Source organism: Dermacentor albipictus, chromosome 3, assembly GCF_038994185.2.
Source record: "Dermacentor albipictus isolate Rhodes 1998 colony chromosome 3, USDA_Dalb.pri_finalv2, whole genome shotgun sequence".
Lineage (NCBI taxonomy): Eukaryota > Metazoa > Arthropoda > Arachnida > Ixodida > Ixodidae > Dermacentor > Dermacentor albipictus.
This window is the reverse complement of record NC_091823.1, coordinates 31,609,903-31,632,125: the sequence shown is the minus strand read 5'-3', so window position 1 is coordinate 31,632,125 and position 22,223 is coordinate 31,609,903. Positions and strand designations below refer to the sequence as shown.

The 22,223-nt window shown below is 42.3% G+C and overlaps 2 protein-coding genes across 7 annotated transcripts in view; one reads left to right on the top strand and one right to left on the bottom strand.

Moving 5' to 3' along the window:
- The window catches only part of Klp64D (kinesin-like protein 64D), a 71,072-nt gene extending 63,848 nt beyond the window's left edge, over positions 1-7,224 (top strand). The window contains exon 17 of the mRNA XM_070535346.1: positions 7,206-7,224. The gene's annotated coding sequence lies outside the window, so the exon portion shown is untranslated. The remainder of the gene's footprint in view (positions 1-7,205) is intronic.
- The window catches only part of LOC135903269 (protein cycle-like), a 32,048-nt gene that overhangs the window by 6,268 nt on the left and 3,557 nt on the right, over positions 1-22,223 (bottom strand). For all 6 annotated transcript variants that reach the window (XM_065433686.2, XM_065433693.2, XM_070535350.1 and 3 more), the window contains exons 2-8: positions 20,539-20,622; positions 8,682-8,954; positions 6,566-6,654; positions 5,677-5,766; positions 2,740-2,931; positions 1,256-1,452; positions 692-914 (exon numbers count right to left, since the gene is read on the bottom strand). In XM_065433686.2, the coding sequence (XP_065289758.2) occupies positions 692-914; positions 1,256-1,452; positions 2,740-2,931; positions 5,677-5,766; positions 6,566-6,654; positions 8,682-8,931 (1,041 nt within the window). In that variant the 5' untranslated portion in view covers positions 8,932-8,954; positions 20,539-20,622. The remainder of the gene's footprint in view (positions 1-691; positions 915-1,255; positions 1,453-2,739; positions 2,932-5,676; positions 5,767-6,565; positions 6,655-8,681; positions 8,955-20,538; positions 20,623-22,223) is intronic.

Below are 22,223 nucleotides of genomic sequence, written 5' to 3'. Positions count from 1 at the left end.
TACACGTTCCACACAAAGACTGCACTAAATACAAGAGATAGACTGTGCAGATTAAGGCATACTATATTGCAGAACATCCTTCGGACCAAATTCTTGAAGCTTCTTGCTTGCAACTGCATTTTTCCATTGGTCGGTCAGCTCTGCTAATAGAATGTCAACTATCACAACTCGTTGGCAGCTGCTGTTTATGAGTAGCTTATGAGGTTTCTGTGAATAAGAGTCTTTATCTTTACGATGCACAAAGAAAAAAACATGGAATTCAATATTGACACAAGACAGACAAGACAGATAGGACAGATAGTTGGCACTCCATTGCAAACTTTCTTGGTGAACAACAAGGTGCGAGGCAAACATGCTTTGCATCTTGTGCGTAAAAGGAAATAAAAAAACTGATATGAAAGAAAAATATATTGTGTATGGAGTACCTACTATGGCAGCTGCTGTTACGAGTAGCTTATGAGGTTTTTGTGAATAAAAGCCCTGATCTTTACGACACATAAAAGGAAACAACAACATGGAATTCAATATTAACACAACACAGACAGGACAGATGGTGGACACTCCATTACAGACTTTCTTGGTTAACAAGATGCAAGGCACCATGCCTTGTGCGCTAAAAAATAAAAACAAAACAGCAAGGGAAGATTGGGCATGGAGTAACAGTCAGAACTTTCAAGTACAGTCAGCTCACCTGCATGGTGCCTTGGTCATATTGCAGATAGCCCGAAGAGCGGAGGAAAATAAACGAATCGTCGCGAGTCCTCAAACGATAGACAACAACACCTTTCCCTGAGTTGCTGGCGAACATTTGTTTCTGTGCAAACATGGCGATGGCCATGTCACTTGGGTGCAGGTACTTGTGGGCTGACACTCCCAACACCTCGTGGGGAAGGTGACCCGTCAGAGTAGACAGCCTGCAAAACAAGCACACATTTAGTGTCCAGCATTGTGAACAATGGATGCAAGCATGGGCTGCTTGCATGCAAGCACTATCAACTGATCACTTTCAGGAATGTTCCTCACACTGCGCATTTAATGGTTAATAAACCAATGCAAGGATGTGCAATGAATGAAGCGGCACGTCTTCTGTTCGTCCTATTTTCATGTTACAGAGTTCAAAAGCACATTAAAAAGATGTCTTTCATTTCAAGGAGGCCTTTGTTCTGCAGTGCTAATGTAATACCTTCAGTGCTAGTGTTCTACCTTTTCAACTTTTGCTCCCGTTTTCAAATGCACTTTTTTGACGCTCTCTCACCTGTGGTCCGCAAAAATGATGGTGCCATCGAGTTTGTGTCGTGTGACGTACTCGTCCTGGCAGGCCTCACGTAGGGAAAGCTCTTTGTATGGATTAGTGTTGACCAGCCGGACGAAGGTCTTGAAAAGGCAATTAGAGCCCTGACCATCGGCATTGTCTGAGGCTGGCCCAGTCAGGTGGCCCACCACTTGGATGACCTGCAAGTTGTCGGGGAACATTGGCACCACCCCATCTCAGACGATGTAAGACTACACTGTGGGGATGTGCAACTCGTGCGTCCCGTGATATGTTGTTTTCCTGCATAGCTCCCATCTCCTGAAATCTGGCTTCGCCACGTGGCTTGGTGCCAGCGGCAGTCGGTCTGGTTAAAGCGCATTGCGAGAGATGGTGCGAGTGTAGCTCTGCTAATGCCACCTAACGGCGGGGTTACTTGGGCGCAAAAAGGAGAAAGCTCTCTGTCTTTGGCTCGGGATTGGCAAGCGACGCGAACGTCCTGCGCGTGCGCCGATCCGTGCTTCTGCGAGACGAATAAATATGCTATGTGCAACGAAATGCTGCTTGATGTGGCACTCGCACACAACTATTGCGCTTGAAACATTTTCTCAGCATGGTGATGTGCAAGCTCATGTTTCTTGAACGGTTCCAGGTCTCGTGGCGTCAAAATCAGTGATATTTTAGCCCGTGGCTTGCATGTTTGCAGCAAAACTTACTATTTGAAAGTAAAATAATTGGTGCCCATCCGGCTAGTCTTCTGTGCAGGAACACTTTCACTCTGTCTCAAAGCCTAAAATCCTTTTTATTTACGGACATCACCCATAGCATTCACTTCACTCCCTAAAAGTCGGAGTAAATTATGGGAACTCTGAGAACTAATGTGACTGCGGCCACAATGCACCATGCCGTCTGCATGTGAACAGACAATATAAATGAGAGCTTTTGAAAATTACTCATTGCAGCAAGAAACATCACACATTTATGCACCCTGTCAACATAATTTAACCAATTTCTACTGTGAAAACCAATGATTTTAATTATAGGAGCCACGCGACAATGACAGACTCAGTAGCAGATGATGCATGCTTTGTGACAGGCCACTGACTGCAACACTAGTCCTGTTGTCATGATGCGGAGAAGCAATGAACTGCGCCGGTTGGCACACCTACCAATATAGCCACCGAAACAAGGTTATTATAGTGCAGGGCAAGCTCAAACAAGGTTCTTATTGCCATCCTCATACTTCAGGTCAAATTACATATTTCACTCCCACCAAAATGTAGCTGCTACAACTACATACTGACTACACTTATGGCTATGGTAATTAACAGAAATGGCAACCACAGCTGCCACAAACAAGAGCACTCTATGCTTGTTAGCACAGCTTTCTCACTAAATACATCTTTTTTGTCTTATTTTGTATGTAACCTGTTTCCCAAACAAATCTCCACGTACCCCAAGCAGACACTGAAGAGGATGGGGAAACTTGCCTGGTAAGTGAGCACCTCGGAGCGAGGCTGGCTGCGTTCACGAATGCGGCAGAAGAAAGAGCATCGCTCCGAACTGACCCAGTCGCCCCGGCGCTGCATGGGTCCTCTGACCAGTGACTCAAAACAGTCATGCACGGTCTGCACATCTGCGGAGTGCAGGAATGTGAAGATGGAGTGACCAATCATTTCAATCTGCAATGAAAGATGTGGCTGCTGTTAGAATTTCTGTGGCGAACCAGCATGTGAACAATATAAATTGATTTCACTGGCAGAACAGCAAAAACACTGATTTAGAAACAGTAGAAGTAAGCAGCTTAGCGAACCCAAGAAATGACCTCAGTGGCACTGCGCATGTAAAAAGCCCAACCAACTTGGGGGGTCTTTTGTGTACGGGACCGACAGCCATTCATACACTTCCACAGGTACGCTATTTCTAAGCTTCATATTTACTTTCCCTGCCTTTTCTCTCTCTCTGCTTCAGGAAGTGCAGCTCAGACCTCAACAATTGAAGGTGTGGAAGTATGAGTGGCTATGCATGCTAATAAGGCCTGCCAATGTTCATTGTTAAATGTAGTTTGTCGCAAGCACTATTTGTCAGTCAGCCTCTTGGCATCTTTCCCCCTCTCCATTTGCTTTATTTTTGTCCTTTCTCTCCTCTAGCTACATTCTCCTTGCTGTGCATGCATTCGTAATCAACCAAGTTAAACCTTGGGCTCACGCTTATTCCAGGATAAAAAAAAGTGTCCGATGATTACGATACTCCCTAAAGTGAATTTGAGTGCAGCTTGATACGCATTTTCATTTTGTGATATATAGAGGCAAAGAATTTTTAGACCGAAATCACCGCACTGAGTGGCAGTAGGCCAGTGCCATCGGTGCCTTTGCAGAAAGAGGGGCAATATGGAAATACTGGCATGATGAGCAACATCGAAGGCAGCTGTGGAAGCAGAAGACGACGAACGCGGGAGCAGTTGCATGAGTGCGAAGGGCAGTATGGGAACACTGGCACAATAAGCATCATCGGAGCCAGCTGTGGAAAAAGACGATGACGAGCACATGAGCAGTGGCACGAGTGCATTTGAGTGGTTACGCCGAGGGAGGCCTTAGCTCAACCCAGGAATGGGCACCTAAAAGCTGTGCACTAAGATTGTAGCTTGTGTTATATAGATGCAGGACTAAAATGAGAAGGTCCTGAAACAGAATTTCAGTGTTCAACTGATCCTACACATTACAAAAAAGCAGACACAATCGATGGGATCCAGAAAACCCAGACAACAGAGAGGGAACGAAAACTTTTTTTTTAGAACCCTTTGAGGGTCAACGACGTAAATATACGGCGCCGCAAACAAACCCAAAATGGTCGCTGCTGTATATTTACGGCGCCACCTGCACGTTTAAAAAGCGCGCCTATTTCATAACTTTCTTTTCTGGCATGTGCTGCCGCTATGTCGGAATACAGGGAATTTTTTTTTCTTGCGCCTCCCTCTCTCAGTTTTCGTTGCATGGTTTGTTTTAGAGCTAGTTCGCTCCGGTGGTTCTATATACCACCGCTCACGTGCTGGCACACGCGTGGGCGGGCGGCGGTTTGGGTTTTGTTCCACGGGCAGTTTTGGCTTCGTGCGCTTGCAGAACTGATGGCTATCTCGTTACTAATTGCTCAAAGGGTGACCGCTTGTTTCGCTCGTGTAGGGCTCTCAGGGGTGCGCATAAGAAGGATGCCACCGTGCATGCGTTTCATTTTCTTTTCTTCTTTTTTGGAAATGTGCTAAAACTAATTGCCTCTGGCGATAACATGAAGATTAGCAAATGTTTGTCAGACGTTTTGCTTTTATAAAGGGCACACAACCACACAGTTTTCTTGAGTGTGCTCACCTATGCAGTTCGATTACGCTATGGACGTAAATATTAGTGTAAGAGCAAGAACATTTGAGAGTTGTGAAATATTCTCATGTCCGCACTTCCTAAGCCTTGAACTATTTGTATAACAATGAATCAAATTTTTGATACTTATAAGTTTATTTCCTTTTTTTATTGTTGTTATTCATGAATAAACAGTACATATATACCAACACAAAATATTTTTTACTCCCTTTACGGTCACCCTAGAAAAATTATGCTAATTTTTTTAGAAATAGGTCCCTCAGAAGAATTGGAATCAATAAAAAAAAATCTACCCTGGGCGGTCGCATATGGTGAAAAAAATCGACCCTCAAAGAGTTAAAGTGACAAGCTATCAGAATACATGCATAGACAAGCAAACTATATTGCAAAAAGGCAGTCTGTTTTGTGGTCAAAGATGGTGATGGGATGCTCGCACATCTATCTCGCCACCCCGTACCGTTCTAAGCCCCTACCCTTCCGCCCCCTCTGCAAAAAAAGCTCTCAATGTGCTCCGCTATCAGCTTGCCTCCAGAACTGTTGAAGTACACGAGTGCTATCAAAAAGTAGGAGTGAATGAGTGCCTACCGCAGTGGTCAACCCACATGGCTGCTAGCCTGCACAGCTCCCATTGCTACACTCCATGCTACCATAATTGTACAACATACAATAAAATGCTAATATAACAAGGGCATTTAATAAATTATTGGATATGATGAAGCAAATATGAAATTGTTCTTAATGGAAATCAGCATGTAAGAAATATATGCATAAGACGAATATCAGTGAAATGAAGGTACTTTCGTGCCAGGTGGAACTCTATTATAATGAGGTTTGACGACTGTATTTGTTCCTGTAACAACAACAAAACACAGGCCTAAACAAGGAATTGTTGGTGTTGCACCATGCAGCATATTTTGTTAAATAGCAATGACCTAGTTATTTTTCTGTGCTTAAGCCTTAGCACTGTCAAAGCACAAAAGGTTGTTTTGGGGAAAGCAAGACAATAGTCACGCCAAAAATTCCCTCCCCACAACAGAACAGTAATGATAAACTTACATTCTGATGGCCCAGAAAGCGTTCCACTGATGGAGAAATGTATATAATCTTGCCCGTTGTTGAGGTGACTAGCACAAAGCCATCGACAACCTGCATGAGGGCAGTTTACAGTCATATGATCTGCTATTCCAGCGAGCAGAAAACATGGGGGCTTCTTCAACACTGTTCCAAATGTGATTTCTACGCACTGTGGGCCTGATGCTGACGCTTAAATGTTCTCACAATATTCTGATAAATAGTACTAATCTTATTATGTATGATAGAAAGAATGTTGTGTCTGGATGTCTCACCTATAGACTATGTTAAAGAAACTATTCTCAATGCCTTGAGTCATATCCACAACTTGGTGCATTATATTTAAGAAAAAAAAACAGCAAAAAAAAATACTCGCGCAGGAAATATACAAGACAGGACACAGCCTCTTTCCTGTCTTGTATATTTCCTGTGTGCGTCTTTTTTTTTGGGGGGGGGGGGGGGGCTTGTTCTTTCTTAAACACAATGCACCAACTAGCCCAACAACATGTTTTGGTGCATTATTTCCACCAATAATAAATGAAAAACTTCAACCAGCTTACAGGATTCTATAACAGTGCCTCCATGACAATATGTCACATTTTGGGTATGAAGCATACGAGGAATTCAACATACATGCTCAAAGCCTCTGTAACCCTCACCCCCCCGGTCAGACTGAGGCCTAAGATGGTTGAGCACTTACTTCAAGGATGCCAGGTTTGCAGTTCACACACAGCTTTCACACTTTTTATTTTTCTTTATCGTACTAGCCCTCAGCACTAGACATAAGCCTTGCTGTTTGTCAGTAATTCCCACAGCTGGTGGGACTTAATTAACGGCACGAAAAAATGTTGTTGCATATAAAAAGTATACTTACTTCAAGGAGATCTTTTAGGTGATCAGTGCTCAGAAACTTGGGTCTCCACTTGGTTTTCGTAACTCTTCCTCGTTCGGAGGCAAGCGCAGCTGTAAACACAGACATTTATTGATTGGTTTATCGAGTGATCGATTGCATGTTATTGGTGCAAGGGCCAGGTGTGGCTAAAGAGCTCCAAGGCAATGGTAATTAGCTGTCAACAGTGCACAAAGTGTCAATATCGAAGGGTAAATGTAACACTGCTGTATACAGGCCTTGCGTGTAAAGTGTGTAAAATATTTATTTGTTAGAACTATGACGGTGACAGGTGGCGTGCGAGATGTGCAGTGGTCATAAAAGATATGCAACGAGGGGATGATATACAAAAAATATGGGTGTCAATAGCACTAATGCCTCAGCAGGACCCTTGAACTCTAGGGACTGGAAGCACGTGCTCTACGAAAGCGTATTATCGCAGCAGCAGCCTCCATTGAGAGGATGTGCTACAAGTTCCTGGGCTTTATGATTTGCAAAATATCAGCATTGTGTAAAAAGTAAAAAACAGCCTTATTGTCAAAATACGGTTCTTTGCCAAGAAGAATTGTCGGGTGTAGTGGGATTTGTTGTCGGTAGGCTAAACGAAAGTGTTTCTTTCTTTCAGTGTTTGCTTCCCAAAACTCCAACAAGACGTGGAGGATAGTGAGAATCTCGTCACATTGCTACAGGTAGGAGGTTGATCACCAGCCAACAGGTAAGAGTGTGTGTTGTACGTACGGCATATTCTAAGCCGGCAGAAAATTACCTCAGTTTGCAGTATTTTCGTTATTGGAGGCCAATTTCCCAAATTAAATACAGCTTATTTGACGTCTCAGTGTCTAAGGTTCGTTGCCAATAGCTTCTTAGTTTTAGTAATAGTCTTAGTAATAGTCTAGTTTTAGTCTTAGTAATAGCTTCAACAATGACATGAGGTCCATGGCAGGAACAGCTATGGAAGTGTTGCTAGATTTCGTAGCTATGGATGTGGCAATTTCATCTGCAAGCACATTGCCTACATGCCTCTATCAAGGCACCCAACATGTTATAACATGTTGGCTAGATGAATAAGTAGCACATCACAGCAAATAAAGATGATTGATTACAGGGCTTTTGTGTTTACGCAAGAATATTAATGCTTTCACAACGCTTAAGGAGTCATTATATAGTACAACTGCCTTTTGTAGCTTTAATTTCCTGATGTGTTTTACAGCCAATAATATTTCACAGGCCTATGCCATGGAGATGCTTGTTTCAGGGCACAAAAACACAGACATTTATTAGTTTCTGCATGACTGAACACACACAGCAACATACATGCGACATGTCACAGTGTCAATTTCACAAAATAAGAGTTCTAAAGAGCAGTAAGGTGCAGAGGTACTATGTAACTAATTCCGCTTGCACTACCAAATGTTTTGCTTATTGATTTGGAGTTGTGCCATTTGACAGAAAATAAGGAAGAGAAAATCGAAGATAAGGCAGTTCTTTCAAATAGGCAGTCAACTTTCTTTATACTAACCCAAAAATGAATGCATAAAATTATGCAAAAGTTTACGTTAAAGAAAGCAGCTAAAGGAAACAAGGTCGAATAATATACTGGGTCGAATGATAAAAATTGACCACGTTCATATCGACCTTGAATGGCACAACTTATGATCACAAAGAGAGAGAGAGAACAAAAGAAAGAAGGAACAAAAAGAAAATTTTCAGTGTGACATTTGTTCAGAAAACATACAGAACTTCCTGCCAGCTTAGATAAACCTTCGAAGTGGCTGCACCGATGACCTGTTGTGCCTCGCCGCTTAGACGAGGGGAGCCATTTCCAACTGCACTCAATGTTGTGCGAATGCAGTAGCTACTTGCTCAGTGTATTCTTCACAGCAGTAGTATCTGGCTGAGCTCTAGAAGAGCAAGCAGAAACATGCTAAAAAAATTTAAAAAGTGGAGCTTGGCCATTATGTACTTATCACGCCAAAGGTCAGGTCCCCTCCACACTTCTCCTTACTCAGATTGTGGAATGCCGCTCGGCAACAAACTCTAGTGGGGCTATTCCACCCGCTTATCTCGAAGGAGTATGACTGGGATGAGGAATAGGTCTCACTCTGATAAAAGCGGAGGTGTGCTGCACTGAGCCGGAGAATGCTGGTCTTATCCAGCCGTTTGGAAGCCATGGAGACCATGGGCACAATGTTGGCCAGCTCATTAATGTAGCTGTTCAGCTTGTCTCGCCGCTGCTTCTCAGCAAAGTTGCGCTGCATTCGGCTGCTCGAACTCTCCATGGCACAGGCGAGAGGAGAAGTGGCGAGACCCTTGGAAGGGATGCTCTTTATGGGCATTGTCATCATTGCCATTGGAAGACCACTACATCACCACCCTGGAAACAGGCAAAGGAGAGAGTAACGGTCAACATGCTAACAGGAACTTGCTGCTTGCATTTGGCAGCGCAAAACTGTGTTAGCTAGAGTATTTTGTTTGAACAATCATGTTGAAACTTGCTAAATGATAAGCAACAAAATCAGCAGATGGCATGCTATCACCTTTGTAATCGTCACCTGTAGCTAGGTAAACTATAGAATGAACGCTTCTCCCGTAGATCTCCAATTCGCCCTGTCCTGCATCAGCTGAACCCACCCTTATGCCAGCAAAATTTTTTTCCCATTTTGTTATTCTATTAGTATGCCACAAGTTATTTTTTCCTATGCATTACATGACATTCCTAACTCTTTATCTGTTAGAATCTCATACAACCTCATTTGATTTCTAATTTTTACTGCCTCGTTTGTTCATTCAATCACCCACTGCATGGTCCCTAGCTTCTCTTAAAGTATCTTTTAAATCCTCCATAAGCTTTGGCCATAGAGTTCAGTGCTGGCAAAATAATGTAACCCTATACTTTACAAACATGACTTTGGACAGCCATGTAAGCCTTGAAGAACCTGGATTATGAGAATGTCTGATATGAGCAGGGTCGTCCACTTTCAGAGGATACGCACAAGCGCACAGACCCCATACATGGAGCACCAGTAGCGGTCACCGGGAATACTTAAGCAGGCACGTGAAAGCTCGCCTGATGCTGGTGCCATAAATTTGCTTGTATGACAATCTGGCCTGCACAAAGGCAGGTACTTCACGTCACGGTAAGTAAAGCACAGGATGTTGTCACATGTCCTAGGATACCTGCTTTTTTACGTGCTGTGCATTCATGAAGGGCTTTGTGACATTTTTCGTGACTGTGTTTATCATACCTCGAAAGACAGGAGCTGAGGCGCATAGTACAGCAAGAACCTTTTGCATAATGTGTTGTATCACTCCTTATTCCTTGTACGTCTGGCCTCTCTGGCTGTCTTTACTGGCTGAATATGCTCTACCTACTCAGCCAATCTGTTTTTTGTGTAACCAGAAACCGTAAATGCCCATTTATTTGCTGTATGACAATGCTGATGCAGCATCCTAATATCCGGATGGCTAAAGTATGTTCAGTGGCAAAACAACCTAGCATAACAACAAAAGCGGACATGACAGTGGCTGGTCAAAGATGAAATCTTTGTTGACTGTGTAGCCGTTTTCCTATTTTATGTGTGGCACTACTCATAGAAAGGTTGCGCTGAGCCATGCTAATATTTTTTTTTCTTTTTTACGAGTTCATAAGGTTAATTTAAATTGACAGCACATAGTGTAAGAGTTGGGGTCGGGCATGTCAAAAGTGGTAGCTGGCCCATGCCGTCGTCCAATTCATCCATGCTAGAGACGTGGTTGAAGGGAGGAACTTTTTCTCATCGAGAACTAGGAGTATGGGACTTATTTACAATACCTACATGAAGACTGGAGAACATTACATTTCATCAGTCTAGCATGACTGAAATGAAGCACCCTGAGCAGCCGAAGAATGGTTGCTTAAACACCCTCTGTATTCCTTAGATCCCCAGGCGAGGAAAAACTGCCGCTCAATCTTCGTCCAATCAGAGTGTCCAAAGCAGTCTAAGTACCCGCCTTTGAGGGGAAAGGGTTCACACACTCGCTTGTGCAGTTTTGTTTCACTGAACACACCGAGCAGAGAGGGTCCTCGTAGACAGGGGCTGTCGGGCTCGACTCAAGCTGGCGCATCTCGATTCCAGAACTGACTCCGCAGTTAGCCACCACGTCTGCGTCTGTCAAACAACTGTGACCACTACTGGGGGCCGCGAGAAAGCGTCGTGAAACACCTTTTTCCAGGAGTTCTCTAGCTCCAATTAGACCGTGAAGGCGGCAACAAATCAATTAAGAATACTTGGTCCGCCAAATGTGGCCACCCTTGTTGACGCCGTTCTGTGTTGTCCGAAGGAGGCACATTGTTGGCTTTACCACTTTAAGCAGTTCTCTGCACCGCATGCCATAACCATTCAGCGCTTTATAAAGGGCAATATGAAAGACGGCATTCTTTCACCGTGATGCAAGCAAATTTAGGGTGCCAGCATTAGGCGAGGTTTCGCACACACCCCGTTTGACTCACAATGCACCTGCACAAGCAGTTCTCTTGGAGGTTGCATCTGGCGCTCCGCAGGGCACAAGTCCGTCCTCGATAAGAGTGGATGACCCTGTACTAGTGGGTCTTATCCCAACACCTCAACAAGTATACAGCATATCACACAACTTATAAATGGCAAATGTAACTGCCCTAGACATTGGTACACTACTTTAGCATGTGCACACTGCCAGGCATATTAATGAAGTTTGGCATTGCCTGTTTCATTATTAAATAATGCAGTCCTGAAAGAGCTAGCACATGGGTGGTGTTGAGTCACAGTAAAAGTGACATGCATGGACAGAAAACAAATATGGATTAAGTGTTCTGAAGGTGGTGCGTGTGGGTAGGTAAAAACCAGTGCACCCAACATTGAGTTAGTCATATAAGGGGGCATTGCACTAGCGTGTCAAAAGGAACATGGACGGGAACATGAAAAAAGACACACAGAACGCTGGTTCGGTGTGTCTTTTTTCGTGTTCCTGCCTGTGTCCTTTTTTACATGCTAGTGCAATGTCCCCTTATACGAACAACAACCAATTAGCCCAGCTTTCTGCCTTAAATTGAGTTAGTACAGGGTAACTTCAGCGCTTACGAAAACTTTGGACTTTAGAAGGATTAGAGAGTAAACAGGGATAACCGATATATAGATTAGGAAGAAGAAATCAAGTTGGGTGAGCCATGTAATGTAGAGAGTGGGTAACAGGTGGTCTATCTGTCGAGTTACAGAATGGGTGCCAAGAAGAAAAATGTGGTCAATGACAGCAGACAACTTGCTGGTGTTATTAAATTTTCAAATTTACAGGTATGGGATAGAGTCAGTGGAAGCAAGAGAGAGAGATAACTCATCCTAAAGGGGATGTAAAGTAGGCTGACAATAATGGTATCACTCGAACTAGTAAGTGACCAGCTGGAGCAACCAAACCAATAGAAAACTTCTTTGTGTATCGACACTCTTGCACTAAAGCAGCTTTAAGCCTGGTTTACATGGAGTGACCTTTGCACCGAGAAATAGACGTGGTGGCATGACACCGATTGTTCACTGGCTTGGGCTACATGGAGCTGAAAACAGGGGGACACTGCTGTGCATTGGCCACACTGTCAAAGCCAAAATATAATAAAAATTTTTATTCCATTACTTGATGTCACTTGCCAAGCAACTGGAGAAAAAAATATTTCTTACATGTATTTACACATGAGAAAAAAACCTTGGGTGGCTCATAACCGGCAGCCAAAGTCAGAGGAGATGAGTCCAACCAGTGGAGAACATTACCGGACGGATTCTTTCTGATCAAGCTACGCTGGCAGTGGGCATCAAATTTTTTGATGCCGGGTGTTGGGTTTACGCCACCGGACGAAGTTTGCCACTTTGGAGCCAGTTTCTCACTCCATGTAGCACGGTCTTCAATCTGTTCTTATTTTTCCTGAATAAAACAAAACCACTGGCGAGATGGTGGTGACCCTTACAAGTTTTCTACTGCTCACGCAGGTTGGCTCTTTTTGCCCTTTGAAAATGTTGTGCTAAATTTTGCCAGTTCCACCACAAATGCTTTATCTTACTCTTTCCTGTCGCCGACGCGGTTCTGTGTTGTCGAAACGTGTGCATGTCAAGAGGCATTTTTCCATTTTTCGTAGTCTGGCATTTTATCTACTTATTTTGCTGCTTTGTGGCGGAGATATTGAGTGTAACCCAGGTCCGCAAACTGCTGAACAAATCCAAGAACTGTTAAATGGTCCGAGTGCAGTACTTTCTAAGTTATCACAGTTCTCCGCAGAAGTTACCGACGTTAAAGCTCCGCTTCTTTCGTTGGAAACTAAGCTCGAAAAGATAACACAACTGAAATAACCTTAGCTAATGTTCAAGATCAGCAGCGACAAGATCATGATGCTTTGGTAGGCATGACTAAAAAATGAGACGACTCTGAAAATCGTGAGAGGTCCAATAATTTGCTTTTTTATGGCTTGGCAGATTCTAATGCCAATGAGACGGCAGCCCAGTTTGAGGAACTCATCATAAGTCAGTGCACTGCGAAGCTTGAATTACCTTCGTTAGCTATTGAGCGTGCACACAGGCTGGGTAAGTTCTGCAAAGGAAATTTGGCCTTGCTGAAAGCAATAAAAATTGAATTTAGACAAAAGTCTGACATCGCTAAGGACATATATTTTTTTGAATCTAGGAGAAAGACTTGTCAGGGATACCAAAGAATTTTGGAGGTATGTGAAGCGTAATGGCAAGGTCAACAGATTGATACCTGCTTTGAAAAATGAGGAAACAATTATTCATGATAACGAGTCTAAAGCTGAAATTTTTAGCCGTAATTTTTCATCTGTGTTTTTGCCATCTAGCTCACGTACTGTCTGTCTTGAATTACTTACTGAAATAGACCGCATGCTGGAAGTCACCTTTTGTGTCGCTGGTATCCGTAAATTATTAAAAGATGCAAACCAAGCTAAGGCATGCGGCCCTGATGACATTCCTGCCGCTATCATAAGGAATTGTGCGGACGCGTTATGCTTTTATTTCACCAGGTTCTTCCAGAAGTCCCTCAATGAAATAGACATGCCTGATAATTGGATATTAGCGCGAGTCGTGCCCATACATAAGAGTGGGGTGCGAAGCTCCTTTCAGAACTACAGGCCCGCTTCCTTAACTAGTATAACTTGCAAAATTATGGAGTATGTAATATACAGTTGCGATACGGCCCATTTAACTAAACTATATCCTAAGCCTCAGCCAACACGGTTTCAGGTGTGGTTTATCTTGCGATACACAGTTGGTAGAGTTTATTCATGATTTAGCCGCAGCAGTTGATAAGCAACAAGTTGTGGACTGCGTTTTCCCAGATTTCCATAAGCATTTGACGTAGTCGTACACAGTCTCCTACTCTCCAAATTACAAGCTTATAACTTAGATGGTAAAATAATAGCGTGGATTATTTATTTATTTATTCGGTATATCTACATCGCCTGTACGGCATTATCGTAAGGGGGTTAAAAAACAGGTGGTCACAATGGAAACATATTCAGCAACATCAAAAGAATACATCAGTAAATACAACATAGTTTAAGCACTGAAATTCGCAAAAGCGGAATAGAAACTAACAAAGTACAAAACAAAGTGAGTAACGAAGTAACTAACAAAAAAAAGAGTAGTGTATGTGCTGAGATGAATAACAGAACAATCAAAGAATATGGCTCTCAATAGCATTTTCAAAACTAGAAGCTGCCATCACTTCATTAGGGAGCTCATTCCAATCGTTAATCGTGTTAGGAAAAAATGAATACTTGAACACATTGGTACGGCACTGATAAGCTCTAATTTTGTTAGCGTGGTCTCTCCTAGATGAAACATAATGCGGCTCCTTGATGAACAGTGTTTTGTCGATACCAGTTTTACTATTATATATATTATAAAGGAATTTCAATCTTAGGATTTTCCTGTGTGAAGAAAGAGTTTCCCAACCCAACCCTTCCCGTATTCTGGATCCTCTGGTAGTAAAATTATAATTTCCTGTTACGAAGCGTGCTGCTTGCCGAATATTTGTCATTGCAGAAACAGGCTGTTGTTCTGAACGGTATATCTTCGCAATATGCATCAGTTATGTCGGGAGTTCCCCAAGGCTCAGTGTTGCGGCCACTATTGTTTTTGTTGTATATTAATGATATACTGGTATACTGAAGACAGGTATACAGTCTTCATTCAGGATGTTTGCCAATGATTGTGTTGTTTCTAGAGTCATAGATGCCATTTCCGATTCACAAATCCTGCAAGTTGACTTATATACTATAGCAGGCTGGTGCGTGCGTTGGGATATGTCATTAAATATAAGTAAGACTGTACATGTCTCCGTCACAAGAAAACGAGCTAATCAGGTATAGAATTCACGATTTAACTCTAAACACAAACAAGGAATTTAAATATCTAGGTGTGTTTTTTACTTCTGATTTACGATGGAACAAACATGTTAACTATATTGGAAATAAGGCAGCATCAGTTTTGGGATTCTTGCGGTGCAATTTTAGTCATTTACCAAGTAACTTAAAAACGCAGTTGTATTTCAGTCATGTACGCTCAATACTTGAATATGGGTGTATTTGTTGGGACCTACACACACCTGAGCTTATAAATAAATTAGAAAAAATCCAGAATAGGGCAGTTAGATTTGTTCTTGGTAACTATAGCCGGCAGCTTAGCACGACAGAAAGCAAACTTAAACTTAAATGGCAAGAGCTGAAGGATCGTAGAAAGCATATCAGATCAAAATTATTACACAATATTTATTATTGACGTTTTTTTTATATTTATTATTCTAAAACAGGCATAAACCGCGAACAATATATCCAGGCACCACACTACATATCTAGGTGACTTGACTACTGTTTGAAGGTCAGGGAATTTTCTTGTAGGGGTGACGTCTTCCGTTATTCCTTTTTTGTTAGAACTGTTCGAGATTGGAACAGTTTGCCATCGAGTATTGTAAAAATCACAGAAAATGATGCTTTTCTCCAAGCATTGAAATAATTTGTTCATGTATTTATTCAATTCTGTAACCTCTCTGCTGTAATGCCCTACGGGGCGATGCAGGCAACTAATAAATAAAAAAAAAATGCACTGTATACTTGTGGCAAAGTTTTACATGTGCACTGAATTGCCTCATTTGCTCCAATCAATAGGACAGCGTGAAGGACAAGACTGCAGCCGCAACCTACAGTCGCTCATCTGTTGACATGGAACTTTAGCCACCTTCTTTATTTAGTCTTCTTATATTCTCCAAGGATTAGGCAACTGTCTGAAAAGAAATTTTTCTTTCCTTGCGACAAGTCTGAAGACTCTAGGCTCCAAGTGAACAAGGAATGCAGCAAGACGGCGTGACAGTTAATATTGCCAAAATTGGAAAAAAAGAAAGTAAGAGTAAACAGCTAGTATCACGACTTGAGCCCTAGCCTTGGGAATAGGGGCTTTATGGCTATGTTATCTATGCCCAGCCAGTGCCACATTAGGTTGGAGAGACTGAGCTTGCATGCGTACGCTCTCTGCACAATCTTGATAGCACGTCAACACAAGTGCAAAAGGACACTACTTGGGTGGTATAACAGATACCAGCAAAATACACAAAATTGGTTATATCAACAAAGCTGATCTGTTTATTTAAGCCTCTTCAGGTTATCTTTGTTCATACTGCTTACTATGGGCATTCTATTGCACTGAAACCATCATGTTGGCAGCTAAGGTTTTCAGAGCTGTTGTGCTTACAGTTAAATTTCAGGTGCAGCAAATGCCAGTGGTTCTTACTGCTTTGTTGCAATGAGGTTCTAGTGTGTGCATGTATGTTTGCAATCTAATGATAGGCAGGCAAGGAAGGTTACAAGTTATTTTGAGAAGCCAAATCGCCTTAATAAAAGTCACGTTTACAGTGCATCCGACTGTTACTTCCTGTCTGTTGAAGACCGCCCAGCCCTCTCACAATACCTCTGCAGCGAACTCTCACTAATGCTTTGGTAAATCTGCAAGTATGCTTCTCTGCATTGCACATTTGCCCAAATAATGGTGCAAGTGGCCATTATTCAAATGAAGATGAAGTAACTAGCTGCACATACTTAGTCTTGTCTCTAACGCATGGTTTCATCAGGAGACGCAGGTCAACATTTTCCATGCAATAAAACAAACAAATTACTTGCACATGCTGTTTGCAGAAATGACTACGCTGCCATTGTACATGCAAACAACTTTCTGTGGCAATGAAAAGAAAACTACAGAGGCAGAGCTCCTGCACATGTGTTACTGCGCCAAGTAGTCCAGCAGCATGCGATGGCATTTTTGGTTTCTCGGAACAGATACTGAAGCAGCATGGCTTACAAGTGAGACTACAGGCAAACATTTTTCATTTTCACGCACGCAAGTGCGCACACGCACGCACACACACACACACACACACACACTTTCATGTGGCCTCAAAGAATTGTTCACTGATGTGCGGCCTTATACGAGTAGCTACAAGACGTCATAGTAGGAGACAGTCCAATTTCACAGCCTAAGTCCCCTCATACCACCAAGATATTGGTGCCTCTGGGATGAGCCATACGAAAAGCAGATTCAGTTAAACACATTAGGAAGATATGTGTGTTTTGTGTGTATTATGTCTTACAAATACATATCAATGAAAAGAAATGTCATGTAATGCCTTATGGCATTACATGACATAAGGCATTATGTCATGTATGTCATTATGCTCAGGCTACGACAACAAATTTTGGAGAGGTTTGAGTTGTGCGTACTAGCATTACAATCTTCCACACCATGACATTTTGTACACAAAGCAGATCATGGCTAACAATAGTAAAAAGTGGCCTACTTAAGGCTTTCTGATGTGCTTTTGTACCATAAAACCATTTCCCAATGCTGGTACACATGTGCACATTAAGTGGACATTGAAAACTTATTTTGCATCTTGACATTGCTGTTAACACAACTCAACATGAACTGGCCACTGAAGGTGCAACAATACAGTCTGAATGTATACATGAGTGCAAGGTTACACACACTATGAAAGAAGCTCATGTTCAGACTTTGGAACAGGTAAAGAACAAAATGCAAGCGCTTCTCAGGAGCTACACATGTCACTAACTGCAGCATTGTACCTCAGAAGTGAAAATTTGTATGCAATGGTGTAAGAGAGAGTAACAAATTATGCTGAAGGGATTATGGCTAGCTTGTATTTAACCCATTTAGACTAAGCTTTTGTAAGCCTGGTCGCCTGCCCGCACACACACACAACTCCATTATCTGCGCTCCTTTACACCCCCCTCCCCCTTTGACTTTCTCTTCCATCCAAAGCCAGAAAAAACTGGCTTCCAATTCGGCAATGATTACGTGTGCTGCTTTCAAGCCACTAGCACATCTGCAACCACCTCACATTATCTCCTGCTCCAGCTGCCACCGCAAGTGCTCTACTTTCTGACAAAAATGAGCCCATATCCTTCTTCTGTGTAGACAAGATGCAAAAGTGACATCTTGCTTCTACAGAAGCACTTGAAAATGTTGTGCAACTTGCACTGCCTGCTTTAAAAGAGAGCGAGAGAAAGAAAGAGAGAGAGAGATAGAAGAAAAACAATCCTTCAAGCTACGTATTTCCCTGGGGCGGAGACACACGTGTGCACGCACATGCACACAAACACACACACACAGTTTTGATGTACATGTGATGTCACCAAGTAAGGTTACTGTACCTTATGCTAGTGTAGCGTAGTGCAAGCACACTGGCACTATCTGTTCAGCGTGCTGGGTCTGTCAAAAACAACGGTAGGAGTACAGTGACACTACATTCAAACTCAGGTTATGTTTACTGATAATGTGCAGTGACAAGTTCAAAACCAAAAGAATATTAGCATTACCATGCCTGCAAATGGTAGCAGCTTATTCGGCCTTTTGGCATGCTTACAAAACAAGTGTCTAACCAAATATTTCTTACACTAGTTGCTAAACTGAAATTGCATGAATGAAAATTCTGTGTGGAACATCGGCTCTAACACTTTCATGCACTTTTGCTCCTTCATTTATATTTGCTCATTGACTTTGCCATATTACTAATGAATTCAATACTCATAGACAGCAGGAAAGAACTTCAGCTATATAAATCAAATTCAATATCTTGGTTACTTTTGTTCTGTCAAGACAGCGACAGGCCAAAGGCTGAGCATACCACTTTCAGGCTGCTTTGTGCACAGAAATGAAAGGAAATGCTATTAATATGATCCACCTGCTATGAGCACTTGAGCTGCTACTCAGAGTTTGACTGGCTGGATGTAAACAGTAACTCAGCAAAGAGGTGTCACAACACAGACAAACGAAGATGACTACAAAGGAGCTGTCCAAAAAAAGCTATTGAGTAAACAAATATCAATTGCTTTGATACCTTGCTACTTCGTTGAAAACATGAAAATACAAGCAGGAATTGCCAAAAATCTTGCTATTTTCACAAGAAGGTAGCTATGGAGGGCAGCATATGGAAGGAGTATTCTGCAAACCCTTGTACAGTTGAAAAAATATTTCGGTGCATGTGGGCACCAATTGACACTCATTGCTGTGCCTTCTGGTCAGGCACCCCTGCTTTCGACACTCGCATTTGCATTTGCACACATGGGCGCCGCTTTCCTAGTCACCATGGCATGAACATAAGAGGCAACAAAGCTTGAAGCACTGTGGGCTTAGGCAGAGATGTCGCTAGCATTTTCAATGGTACCAATAGAACAAGCACAGCTGCAAGCATGGAAGGACATGCATGTGCAAATTCCGGTTGCGGCAAACAGGAGAGCATGGCTACAAGGTGCAGCAATGTATACTGGCAAATGCGAATGAACCTGCAACTGGTGTGACTTAGCCAATGCTCATTATGTTAAACAACAATGACTCTTCGTCATATGGACTCGATGATTCCTTTGCTTTTTGAAGTTGCCTACCACATTGAAAACAACATGCTGCTATGGGAGGAGGAGAAGCTGACATGATTCCACATCTTGTCACAAGGCTTGATTTTGCTGTGCTGCCTGTGTCTCCCGAGGAGCACCATAAAATAAATGGAGTGACCAGAGAAATATGTGATGGGCTTTCAAGTGGTAACGACAGGCTGAAGGTCAAAATGATGCTTAGTGTCTGCTGCATGCTTGGATATGGTGATGAAAGCTGTGTGGAGCACTTCTTCCACAATAGCAATCTTGACTGAATTTATTTCACTGTGTGGAAGTTTTCTAGCCTCCCCTTCGTGATGCCCCAGATATGGCAGTGTAACAGGCTTAAATCTTGGGAAGCTGTTGCATGTGTGATGTGGTCGCAGACACTAGTACCTGATGTATTCAAGTACAGAAAGCCCACTATTGAATGTCACCTGGAGTTGCTTAGCATTGGAAATCATCGACTTTACACTCACAATTACCTGAACCTGCTGTATATAAACTGATTCAATGATGTCTGGTTGTGCCTCTTGATTTTATGAGGCAGGTCACTTGTCTAATCTTGAAAACAAGGAAGCCTGTTACATTCAGGAAAGTTGTGATCTCGAACTTGCAGTGGCAGGCAGGTAAGACTATTTGTTTTATTTCTTGTGTCATAATGGGAGCTGCTACCTTAGAACAAAAGTTCTCAATAGGGGTCAGGTGGGCTGGTCAAAAAAAAAAATGTAAGCATATGCAGATATTACAGGTGTGGTCATTCCTCTGGTGATTCTAGTCACGACAGAAAGCTGAGAAAGTAAGGCCTCATGGTATCAAAAGGCAGGCACACAAAACAATGCATACACAAAAGCTGTCGATCCAACTTGTCCTTAAGTACCATGTACACAAGCTGCATAAGGAAGCTGAATATGAGGTGCAACTAGGACACAGATGAGTGCAAATAAACTGCAAGATACATTGCCACCCCACAAACAAAAATCAGAGGCACTGCCACTGCACAGCAACTTACATGTGGTGATGTGTCCTCGTTTTCTTATTATCGCCGATCACAGAACACTCTTAGCCTCCTGACGACACTGACCGGCAACAACATCTGCACAAAACAGACATTTTAAAGCAGATTGTCAAAACCATTCACGGTCAAGAAAATTGCACTTGCACAGCTAGAAATCAATATTAAAGTGCCCCTTTAACTCCGCCAGGGGAACAGCACAGAAACCTGACAAAGGCAGAGAGAGGCACAAAGAAGACTTGCACAGCACTGTACTTTCAACGAAACATTTATTTCCCCGGCAGATAAGTTTTATACTGCTCACCACAAGAAAACAAGGAAATCACGCGTAGATAATGCTTCTCATGTCGCCATCACGAATAGGCAGTGTTTTCTAAAAACGTGGGCTCTTTTTTGGACAAGGACACAAAAGCATAGCTTACACAATTTGTACCTGCATGTGATCTTTCAGCAGCCTCAAGAAGTTCTCTTGTAAGCTCCGATTTTTTCTTAGAAATAATCTTACATTTATAAAAGCCAAGTTTGCAGCCACAGTCAGGTCAGGGCTGATCATTTAAGCGGATTGTTTATGCATTGGCAAGTTTGGCCGGTGCAAACTTTACCATGAGATATAGGGATCTCATGGACCCACTGTGCACATTGCGTGAGTGCTGTCTGTGCTTAGTTTTGCATTCAGCTCTCTCATGGAAGGTTGCACAAGGATTTAAGTTTTCTAAGTGTAGAAGAAACAATATCCACTTGTGCATGCTGGCCTGCCTTCTCAAGGCTGTGCGAGATTCCATGAAAATAGGAACAGCCTTCTCGTTGCTTTAATTTTCAACCCACTTTTTTCTTCCATTTCAGTAGTCTTCTCCGAAAAAGAGTCAGCATTTTCTTAGCAACTACTGCGAACTTGTGATAGCGACACGAAAAGCAGTACCTTTGCACGATTCTCTTGTTCTGTTGTGGCGACCAGAATAAAAACTACCTGCTGGCAAAATAAACTTTTTGTGGAAAGTTAAGTGTTGCATGCATGCCTTCTTTGTGCCTCTCTGTGTTTGTCAGAATTCTGCGTTGTTTCCCTGTACAATTAACTATCAACTAGCTCAAATGAAAATGCTGCTCTTTACGCAATGAGGTGTGGTAATGAGTACCAGAGAATCAGTAAGAAAGTTGGATAGTGAGAATATAACTTTAGCGCAGCAAATTTGGCACTGTGAATATGAATTATTATGTTCTGATGATGAGCCTAGTTTAGACTGACCTATCACACTGCAAATTCAAATCCAAGGTATGGGTGTCGCTGCTACACAAAAGCTTTATGATACTGCATCTTCCCTCCATCAATCTCAAGTCTACTGATGAAAATTCTCACCACTTGTTTTCTATTGTTTGAATCCTTTCATCTTGTCTGGCAGGAGCCTATGCACACAATGCCAAGAACACCGTTTGGTACTCCCGAATAATAATGAAAAATTTCCTTCAATTTTTTTTTTTTAGATCACTTCCAAGGTTTGTCAAGCTGACCATATGAAATTCTTGGATGAATGTGAAATGCGAGGTTACTTATTACCCCCCCCCCCCCCCCCAAAGAATTAAGAGAAATAAAATTTCAATAAACCGTTCCCTTCAAGTAAGATATTTTACAAAATCAATTGCCACAGCAATTTTTATTACAGCTAATTGTCGTGCTTGCATTACAT